The sequence below is a fragment of the Lycorma delicatula genome, chromosome 9 (assembly GCF_047948215.1).
Source record: "Lycorma delicatula isolate Av1 chromosome 9, ASM4794821v1, whole genome shotgun sequence".
Taxonomy (NCBI): Eukaryota; Metazoa; Arthropoda; class Insecta; order Hemiptera; family Fulgoridae; genus Lycorma; species Lycorma delicatula.
This window is the reverse complement of record NC_134463.1, coordinates 50,493,340-50,505,611: the sequence shown is the minus strand read 5'-3', so window position 1 is coordinate 50,505,611 and position 12,272 is coordinate 50,493,340. Positions and strand designations below refer to the sequence as shown.

The 12,272-nt window shown below is 29.6% G+C and overlaps 1 protein-coding gene across 1 annotated transcript in view; it reads right to left on the bottom strand.

The window, feature by feature from the left end:
• The window catches only part of LOC142330596 (uncharacterized), a 148,381-nt gene that overhangs the window by 28,766 nt on the left and 107,343 nt on the right, over positions 1–12,272 (bottom strand). The window contains exon 3 of the mRNA XM_075375990.1: positions 1,329–1,552. Within this exon, the coding sequence (XP_075232105.1) occupies positions 1,329–1,552 (224 nt within the window). The remainder of the gene's footprint in view (positions 1–1,328; positions 1,553–12,272) is intronic.

Sequence of the window (12,272 nt, the reverse complement as noted above, 5' to 3'; positions counted from 1 at the left end):
GATTTCAACGGAAATATCCATTTTGACCATCACTGAATCCATTTTGACAAGTTTTGTTGTGACTTCTGTACATATGTATCTCACATAACTAAAAAACGATTAGCCATAGGATGTTGAAATTGTGGTTTTAGGACTGTTGTAACATCTAGTTGTGCACCTCCCCTTTTGATTGCAATCAAGTGAACCAAAAATATCCAAAAAAGCCCAAAATCCAAAAAATTTGGATGTTGGACTTTTTCTGCAGTAATAAGCTCTCAATGAGACCTTTTCAATGATATATCATAAGTGGTACTTATTTTCATAGTTTCCAGAGTTACAGCCAAATAAAATTTTAATTAATGAAATATTTGGATCTTACAAGGGGGAGGCACATCGGTTCAAATCCAACTTCAACTCCTTTTATTTTTTATTTTTTGTTATTTAAATATATTGATTTATTAATAATTAATCTCTGATTGTAAAACAATTTTTACAATAAATAATAATTCAATAGTAGCAATAAAAATATATGAAAAAATATCAGAAGCTATTAATGAAATAAAATTTTATGTACTTTCATTTTAAAAAGATGTGTATATGTAATTTACTAGGCGTACAAGGAAGTCATGTGATGTCCACATCTGATATTTCTTCTTTTTTTTTGTAATGAAATTTATTGAATAAGTGATCTCAGGAGTAAACAGGTAAAATTTTTTGTAAGACACAACGTTATTTTAAGATAATACATAAAAAATAAGTAGAGCAATCAGTCAAGTAGTTTTAAAATCAATGAGAGCTTTTTTGTGCTTATTCACCCTCTTAGTATCAAGCCGTTCAGGCTCTAAGCTCAGATGAAACAATATAAAAAATAGTTTCTATCTCTACCTTTTAATTTAAATATGATTTTCATAAAAATATATAGAATATAACTTTGTTATGTCATACATTCATTAAGACTATAATTCATGAGAAATAAACTAAAGGATACTTACTATTGCTGAACCATTTCATAAAGTTCAATTTTTTTTGGAGAAAAAATATGTTTTGAAAATTTTAATTCATCTTCTCAAAAAATACAAGATATCTAAGATAATCTTGATGGTTTGTTTGTAGAAAATCATCTGGTGTGATAATTTTTTTATAAAAAAAAATGTATTACATTTTAATATTATAACATTTTGTACAGATTACCTTAGAGATTTTGGATATTTCAAGAAATTTTATGGTATGATATGAAGATTTACTCATTTTCTTCTGTATAGAGTAAACAAATAGTACAGTGTAGAAATATTGTATATGTTTTATAATTTTTCATAAGTAATATGTTATACTAAGTAAATTTTGATTACCGGTGGCAAATGCAGAACATGTGTAGCCAGATCTTGTGCATGTCTCAGAGGATTACCTTTATGATCTCTTAATTCATCACAGACACCTGGTACCACTGAATGAATTGCATCACATAATATGGATCCGTCTATCCAGATAGAATTTAAATTATGTACTTCTCTTTTTGACATTTCTTCCAACCAGCACAACAATCGTCTGTGTTTATATCGTGTTCCTGTCCAATCTGAAATAAGCAATTACAGATAAATGTAAAAATGTAATTATAAATAAAGTTCTATAATTTATTTCTTAAATTATTATATAATAAAAGATGATAATAGCTATAAACTAATAAAAGAACAAAAACAAACTGATACATTCAAAAATTAAATTTAAGTAACATATATACCTGTAATATATATGTAAATTTTAATAACATAATGTTAATTACAAAACCTTAGACTAGTACTTACTAGAAACCAAGATAGTAGAAGTTGCAGAATTAAAGTTATAATAGCACAAGTTCAAAAACAAAACAAAAAACATTAATATAATCTACAACAAAGAAATATTAATCATTGTTTAGTCCAGACAAGTCAGTTATTTGCAGTTAGGAACTAAAACAGCATAATTTGTTTAAGTAAGATAAGTTTTAATTAATATTGTTACTGTACAAAAATTGTGCGTAATAAATACAATTGTGTATAAATGTATATATATATATACACACACGTACAGTACTGTACTCCCCATTGAGTTTATGCCTGTAGGCATTTATATTACTTAAAATTTAATAAAAAAATTTTTAATATTTTAGTTTTATATTTTTTAACATTTATGACTACATATTTTTATATGTTATAATTTAAATGGTTTGAATTTAATGTGTGATTTGAAAAAAAAATGTTGACTGATGTTGAGGTAAAACCTTGAAAGTGCTATTAAAAAAAATAATAAGCTAAGGTAAGAAGCATTATGGAATTCTATACTCTTGGTGATAAACGGCTTTTATACTTTTGTCTTTGAGATATTAGTAAAGAGGGGAATATGGACAAATACAAATATATATATTAGCATCCCTATCACAACATTGCCCTCACATGTGGTTACTTGTATTTCCTGTGGCAGTCAGGGAATATTTAACTGGTCATGGTGAGCAAAGCGAGTCATTCTCATCTAGCCAAAGGGTTCTGCGCCTTGGACCCTGCTGTTTTATTACTGAATGCGTTGAATACATGCTTGTGAGAATAATAATGATAAATAAAAATTAAAGTCTGTACAATTTATAAAAATTGTCAGTGTATTGAATTTCTTCAGAGCAAGAGTTTGGTCAGTTCAGGACCCAGAAACTTTGAGTGACCTAAGAATGTGGGTTTCAAAACAGTCAGCCTCCCATCTTAAAAATATTAGTTATAACTGGTTACTTGTCCTTCCTAGGGATAAAAATGTATTTTGCCTGGTTCTTAGCATTATATGGCAAACACCACTAGGAGGTGATTGTACTTCATTTCTCTCTTTTTTTTTACATTTTTTAATTACTTTTATTTTATGATTTTTAGTCAAGTAACTGGAGGCAGGTGAAGCCAGTCAGCTGGCCTCTGTGATGCGAATAGTACTATCTCAACCTTTCATCTGGAGGTCCTGATTTTGAATCCATGTCAGGCATGACATTTACACACACTACAAAATTACTATTTCATCTCATCCTTTGAGGCAATACCTATCGATGGTCCAGGAAGCTAAAAAAAAAAAAAAAAAATCACAGTACAGCTAGTTGCATCGTACATACAATAGTGGCTGTTTTTGTTGGCACTGAGCTATACATTCCTTAAAAAATTGAAATTCAACAAAACCCAAAAATGGTTTTTAGATATTTATCTAAAGAGCATTTACAAGCCCCAGCCTAGTGAATATATTGTTTATTCACTAGAATAGAACAATAAAAATGAGGAAAATTTGAAATCATTATTCAAATTTCTTTTTTACCTTTCTTCACCCCTTTAAAGGTCAAATATTGAAAAATCTAGAAATTGGATTTTAGATATATACATGAAAATCACACATACCAAAAAACAAGTTGATATCTTCATTTGTTATGGAGAAATTAAAAAAAAGAATTGCCAGATTTCAAAAAAACATTCAAAATCCATTTAATACTTTAAACTCGGAATTTAAAAAAATCTAGGAATTAGATTTTAGATATTCACATGAAGATTATATACACAAAAAAAAATCAAGTTGATATTTTCATTTGAAATGAGAAATTAAAAATTAGTAAATTTCATTCGTACTCCATTTTAACCCTTTAAACTCGGAAATTCAAAGAATACTTTCTTAGAGTGCACTTACACCATAAGAACATATATACAAATTTTCAACACTTTATCTTCGGTAGTTTTTGTGGAGCATTGATGTCAGGACAAGCTTCTTTATAGATACAGTTATGTGTAATTGTATTATTTATAAAGAAGGTTGGGAAAAAAGTTTCTTTGTACTTTAATTCAAAAGTGAAACAAGGTTTTCTTATATTTCAAATGAAGATTATTTTTAAAATTAAATATATTCCATTTTAATTGAATATCTTTTGCTGTTTTTGAGGTAAAATCATAATCCCATCACTGCTCGTATCTAGTGAATGTAAACTATGATAAGTGATTTTTAGACACTTATTTTAAAGCCTACTTTAAACCAATAAGAGAGTTTTGTAGAAACTGAACAAATAAGTCTAACGGTGCAAGATCAGTACTATTATGTAGTTGATGCATCAAAACTTCCAGACCAAGTTCTTTCAATTTTTGAGGAGTTACCAAAGTGTGGGGGTCTGGTATTGTTGTAATAGAATAATACAAGACAATAGTTTTCCTACTGTTTAATTCTGGTCACTTTATCTCGATCTCATAGCATAATCTTTTTGCTTGTTGACAGTAAAGCTAAGAATCAATCATTTGACTGGGCAGCAGCAACTGATAGTGAACAATTCCTTTCTGATCCCCCTACACACACGCACATGCACACACACACACACACACACACAACATCACTTTGCCGCTGTTTGCAGAGCTTCATTTTGCTTCGAACATGATCTTTTTTAATACATTATTGTGGTACATGATCCATTTTTCATCGGCATCAGTCAGTGTTCTGTGCTATTCAAATTCCAGCTAAATACTTTATTATGTGTTGATCATATTAGTGGTCTTTTTTTAGAAGTATAATATTGTGAGGTGTGTGATAAAAATGAATAAATATGATAACAAACAAATAAAAATATAAATATGTTAATATGGATAAATATGTCCAGATAGGTTTGGATAAATATGTTTTTTTATTATGTCATACTGCAAAGATCAATGTCGTACTAAGAGGAAACTATTAATTATTGATTTATGTTTGGCTTAGACAACCTAAAATTGCAAATAAATAGACCATTTGTAACAGAACTATTTTTTTAAATGCAACAATTTCACAAAGATTAACAATGGAAAATTGTAGCACTTCCTGAGTGTATTATGATGCTATTTCTTATTATTTGTATGTACAAATAAAATTAAAAATATTTACAACAAAATCTGTTTCATCTCATATTTACAAAGTTTTATTTTATTATTAATAGTAACCTATATTTGTCAATTAAAGTGAATAGCAAGTACCAATGAGAAACGTGATATTAATGTGATAAAAACATAACAGCAATAAACCACTAACCCAATAAATCTTACTTCCAGTCTAGCAGTATTTAATTTTCAGTATATTTAGTTACAAAAAACATTAGTTGTGCAAGAAACTAAGCACTAAACAAAAATTTCCTGTTAACATCGGTCAAATTTTAACTGGTACAGAATGGTAGAAATGGGGGGGGGGGTGGCAAACAGAATGTCACTAGGCAGGTGTCTTTCCCTACGGAGTTGGGATGATACAGAATGGTTCACACCCCTCAGTAAAGTAACATTTAACTCCAGCTTCCACTGTCATGTTACCATTGAAACAGTTAGGCAATATTATTATAATATTAGGATGTCTTAAAACCCAAGGAAAAAATTATCTGGTACAATTTAAGATATAACATTTTTTATGTATTTTATTACTCATAAAACTCACCCTCCCCTACTCTGATTTTTTAAAAATCAGATTTTTATAAAATTTTTTGATTCCTCTTGACCAGTATATTAAGGTGTGAAATAGCCAAACAGTATGAAATGAGAAGCAACTTTAGTAACATTCCTTGGGAACTAATAGATGAGTGATCCAATTTTTTATTTTGTTGTCTTGTTGGGCACTGAACATATAGTAAATATAAAACATGTATATAGAAAATTTTTAATAGTTTTTTGTGTTGGTACTTAGAAGCCATTTGTGCATCTTTGGATATTGTATTTTAATTGTTTATTTGAGTTGTTTCATGAATTTCTATTGGTATTGAGGGCTTCTATGTATGCAATGAATAAAACTGCTGGGAAATATCATCTACAGTTAAAAATTACAAACTTGAGACTTCTAAAAGTAGTATTTTATTGTAACTAACTTAATTGGATTAAGTTGAAACGTAGAAGTTAACTGGATTAATTTTACGGAGATTATAAAATGTTCTGTCTTTTGCATTTCACTGCATGATTAAACTTTTAATCTTTCAAAACCTCTTAATGACAAGATATCATGCCATTTATTACATACACAAAAAATCTAATTGTTAAAAATTTAATAGCCAGTTACAATCTTCTGTAATTTAAACATTTTATTAAAACTATAATTTTATTATTGAAACATTTTACAACATTTATTTACTTTTAAAACTCCAAATCAAAGGGATAAATGAATTCATACTAATAAATCACAATTAAAAACAAGTTTTTAGCTCATTAGTTTTGCAAGTTTTGAATAAACTTTAAATAAGTTTAGCTCATATAGATTTATTATAATTATTAAACACCTACAACCCTTTTCTTTTTTCGGAATCTCTCTTTTAAGAGTATAGTACAGACTGGTTACCCCCAGGATTAGTAAAACATTTTACTTTTTTAAATAAATGTTTAGTTATATTTTATTTATTTAGTTTTATTTTGGTTATTTTTTTTAGAAGTATATTTTTCTGAGGTATTTTATTACTCATAAAACTCTTCACCCTCCCCCACTCTGATTTTTTACTAAATTTTTTTAGTAAAATAAATGTGCAATGTGTGAATCACATTCTCACATTACATGTACTCACACTATTTGTTCCAAAATAGTACAAATATTAGCACTTTTTAAGTATTATTATTATTATTGGTACAAACCAACTTATAGTATTTTTATTTCAACATAAAAGTAGTTAAGTGTCCTAAAGGAGGTAGCCACTCAACCTAACATCTCATTTTGAGGGCTTTCCCCCGACATGAGTACTAAATGAGTACTCAGCAATAAGATAAATACAATACTGCCATGGCTAGAAAAGAGATACAGAGAGGAAGAAGAAAAAATAAATTTTATTAATACAGTAGTATATTAAAAAAAAAAAAATGTTATTAAATATATTCGAGAAGTGATTAAACTGAAACTTATATAAATTTAATAATGTGATTAAAGTTTATATAAATTAATTAAAATATAAACATATTAGTTAATATAAAGGTAAATACATGAAGATATTAAATATAAAAAAAATAAGTACAAAATAATTTATAATCTAGGTGATAATGAGAATTATCAATTGTGCATCTTGTGGAACAAGATGCACAAAAATTTAGGGATTTTTAAAACATATTTACTGTTTCAGTTATAGCTCTGTTACTACTGCAGAAAGTTATTCAAAAGTTATAGATATTTCTGGAAGAAATATCCATGTATGATTAATATTTCTGGACTATCTGAATATAAATTCTTTAAAACAGATTCAAAATTTTTTTATATATATTTAGTATTAATGGCGTTAAATTATGGGTAAAATTAAAACGGGGTTTTTAGTTTTTACCATTTTTTTTTTATTTTTTACTTTTTATAAATTCATCGAAGAAAATTGAGCTATTGCACAATAAAATTACTTATCAAATTTTTAAATCAATCAAATTTAAAAATGGAGATTTGTGAACCTAAAAAGTTGAAATATTGTCATATATATAAATTTCAGCTTTAGCCTGATTTTCTACCCCCATCAATCAAGGAGCCATCACAAACAATCCTTTTTTTTTATAAGAGTAAATAATTACTGGAATAAATAAACTTTTAATCCTTAAAAAAAACAAAAAAAAACAACGGGTGTTGAAATGGATGCATACTTAAAATATCACTTTATAAATAATTCCAATTTCCAATTTTCAAGACTGAAAATCTAACTGTATCTAGTATTAATGTTGATGAGATGGGAATTTTTTTTTAAAGGTGTTCCCATAGGATATCAGTTTAAAAATTTAAAAAAATATTTTTCAATTTATGATAATTTATCTGTTTTTCAAGTTGTGGCTGTTATTGAAAAATGTTACATGAGATAGCACGTAACTATATAAAAACAAGGGGGTCAAATAGACTCAAAAATTTAATTCCCATTTGGTACCAAAGGTAAAACCATCATTTGATCAAAGGGGTCAAATCAGGCCCAAATTTGTTTACTGAACAGTTTAATTTTTTTCACAATTCTACAAAATATTGGATAATAATATATTTAATATTTAAAAACCCTATGATATATTTGAAATAAAAATCTGTCAAAGCCAAATCAAGGAAAGTTATTTAAACCTTTACTGAATTTTTAATTAGTATTATTTAAAAAAAGCTGATAACACAGTTGTTGAACTACTGCAACTGTGGGTTGTTTCTGATGCATGGCTTACACACACAACTTAATTTAAAATATTTATCATTTTATTTAAATATAATATTTTATCGTTTATTTGATCCAATGATTCTGACTAAAGCGCGTGCGCGCGCATACCGTATTTAATTCACTCGGGTGTAGCGGTACTACCGGCGACAGTCGGCACTAACTAAACTAATGTAATTTCACAATTTACATAGGACAAATTTCGCTTGTACGGTCGGTAGACCGGTGCAGCCGCGAGGCCTAACGCACCAGGTACCGATTTGACCGGGCGATCGAGTACGAGACCATGCCAGACCGTGTTACTTTTTTACACTTTAAATAGTCATTTATTTAATTATACCGCTCATTTATGACGTCACATCATCGCAGTAATTTGGAGCATTTTTTGGAGTAAGGGTGCGATTTTGCAAAACCTTTTTTGCATATATTGTTATTTTTTAATTGTTAACAAAGGTGCCTAAGAAAATTATGACCTTAATCAGGCGAAATCTCGAGATACTGATAGTGACCTTGCTCTACAGCTTCACCTCTTAACCTTTTAAGTTGAAAATGGCATCAATGCCACATATATAGATGTAATCTGATCCAGTTTGGTCAAAATCGGTCCAGTAGTTCTGAAGATAAAGTGATTTAGAGGTCAACACCGAACACACACAAACACATACGAACATTAACATCTGGAAAATTTCCATCCGGACTTTTGGTTTTTTGGGTTCCTTAGTTGTCAAAAAGTCAAGATCCGGTGAAAACGCATATGCCCGAATCGAACCGATTACAATACTTGCCCTTCTAGAGCTATAGTTCTGCTATAGCGCTAGATGGAATTTAAAATTAATCAAAAGAGTAATATTGTTTAAATAAAAGAAAATTTATTTTAGATTAATTTTTGTTCAAGGATTTTTGTTATATATATATATATATATATATATATATAGTTCGGTAATTCATTTACTAAAAATGGCAACGAAGGTTTTATATATGGGTTTAACTTGGTAAGATCGTATTCAAACACAATATATAAAGACTTGGTGTTTTAAAACTAATATACATGTTTTTTTTGTTTTTTTTTTAAATTATAAATCTTTTAATCATTTTTGGTAATAATAAAGTATGTCATAAAAATCTCACACATGCGCACGGTTTTTTAATTAAAAAAAATTAAGGCTTTTCCTTGAATCGGAGTTTTAAATAATTTTACTTGATTTGGTGAACATTATATATTTAGCCTTATTTATATATTCCCATAAAGTAGAAATATCAGCAGGAATTGAGGACTGAATTCATGCTATTATGTTGTTAATAAAGCATACGGAATTGCTTTATTAACAACAAAAAACAGGGATGCACTGATGCCGGAATGCCGTTATGGTACTGCTTTTTGGAAAAATGTTCCTTTTACATAAAATATGTTTCAATTTAAGTCTGGCCTACGTTTTATTTAAACATTAAGTCTCCATTTTTATCATATTTTTAATGAAAAATGAAAAAAAAAATTTTCTTTCTTAAATGGTACGTGACGAAGGACACTACTGTAGTGGTGTGATAACCGATCTTTTTTCAGGAATCATTTTTTTCGATTTGATTCTCAGAAAAGATTCGTTAAAAAGAATCGTTCCTCCGATTCAACAATTCTTTTTCCTTGCCCCTACTAACAGTACTGTAAACTCTAATGCGCATCCTCTCTTTCTCTTCTTCACCCATGTTTTGCGGTTCATCTCTCTTCATACTCTTGTTCAGCTCATCTGATGCAAATGCATACCTATTAAATGTCTTTGATTCTTCTCTTTTCAAGTCTTATTCGACTCCGTAAGAAAGATGAATCGAATCGAATCGTAACTGAGAAAGATTTGGTTTCCTGTATTCTATCCAATTCGTTGTTGAGAACCGTAAACAGGATCGGTTTCTTCCGCAAACCGATTCTTTCATTCAGTATAAAGAATCGAATCGAAGTAACGACTCGTTCACGATCTTTCCATTATTACAGTACTGTAGTTCAACACGTTCGCTGCAGTACGGCGCATGTATGTATCGTAATTGGGTATGCTTAGTTTCGTTGCGTAATTCCAGTACAGTGCGAATTAACCCAGCGGCTTGATCTAGTGGTGAACGCGTCTTCCCAAATCAGCTGATTTGGAAGTCGAGAGTTCCAGTGTTCAAGTCCTAGTAAAGTTAGTTATTTTTACAAGGATTTGAATACTAGATCGTGGATACCGGTGTTCTTTGGTGGTTGGGTTTCAATTAACCATACATCTCAGGAATGGTCGAACTGAGACTGTACAAGACTACACTTCATTCACAGTCATACATGTTATCCTCATTCATCCTCTGAAGTATTATCTGAAAGGTAATTACCAGAGGCTAAACAGGAAAAAGAAAGTACAGTGCGAATTGGTAAGTTATCATCTGTACGGGCCTCATTGTTGCCGTGTTGTTCTTGACGACTGTGCGTTACGGCACATAATCTGCCGTATGTAATGAATATTTTATTTTTCTTTATAAATAAAAATATTTTTAAAAATTATTTTATTGTCTACGGTATCTCTCAGAAAACATGTAAATTAACTCTAGTTGAAACAGTTCTTTTATACAGATTCTTAATTAGCGTCTATTCGTAATCAAGTCAAAATAAATTAATTTGTTAATTTCGATGGTGTTTACAAGTAAGTATAAAATTTTATGTGAAATGATTCAGACCGAATTATGTGGAAATAAATTTTATGTTCGTCTAGTCTTTATATTATTTTTTATCTGAAAGGTAATTACCGGAGGTTAAACAGAAAAAAAAGAAGTCTTTATATTATTAAAATATACATTTGATTGGATGTGTTTTTAAACAAAAATATTTCTACATATATTTCATTTAGGAATAAGTTGACAAATCAAAACAGTGAGTAATGGATTAGGTGAAGTAATATAATTAATTTAATTTATAAATAAAAACCAGCTTTTATAAGATTACGTAATATTATGAATGTTTTATACAATAATTTATTGAACAACTTGTGATGTAAATATATCAAAAGGAAATAAAATTGTCAGAAAGAGATTGAAGAACAATCTGACATGCGGTACGGTACAAATGTATACCGCACGAAAATCCACAGTCAAACAGTTCAGCATATACAGTAAATCCGTATAAAAACTACACGCACAGCACAAAACCTCAGGACGGGCCAATATTCGGCGTAACGCGGTAATTACTATACGGCATCATAGTTGCCCGTACAGTAAGATAGTTAAGTTCCCTATTTTATCCGCCGCGAACGTATTTTAAATATATCCTACATAATACTGGGCAAGTAGTATGAGTCAGTGACCTGTTTGTTTACATTTAGAGTCAGAAAGCCATATCTAAAAACGTAGCTTCAAAAACACCGGGCGGCAGACGACACGCTTTCTTTTCTATTTAGCTTCCGGGAATTACCGTGCAGGTATTACTTCAGAGGATGATATCTATAAGTGTAAATGTAGTGTAGTGTCTTGTACAGTCTCAGTTTGACCATTCCTGAGATGTGTGGTTAATTGAAACGAACCACCAAAGAACACCGGTATCAATGATCTAGTATTCAGATCCGTATAAAAGTAACTACCTTTACTAGGACTTGAACGCTGGATCTCTCGACTTCAAATCAGCTGATTTGGGAAGACGCGTTAACCACTAGACCAACCCGGTGGGTTTGGCATACGATACCCGATCGAGACAAACAAATCCAGCTACTTTGGATGATACGAATTTATCTATTAAACTTTTGTTATTCAATGGTCACGTGGGCGTATTGAAATTGAATTTTAATGCATAAAAGTTTTCGTATTCAGATGTTTCAACTATTAAATGTCAAGTTGTTCATGTTTTTGTGGATATTAAAATTATTTGTTTTAATTCCTAACCTTCATTTCCCTTTTACCTTTATTGATATGTTATTAACAAATGCCGATCGGGACGGAAATGGTAATGCCTCGGCCTTTTATCCGGAAGTTCTGGTTTCGAGTCAGGCATGGCATTTCTCATATGACACCAAATTCCATTTCCATATTTCACGTTCAAGTTTCAAAGCTTCAGTGTAATTTCATCAACCAAAAAATAAAAATAATGAAATAAAATATGAGGAGATTAAAATGTAACCAAAATTATAAAAATCAGACCGATGAAAATGATCCTTGCTTTTTGATA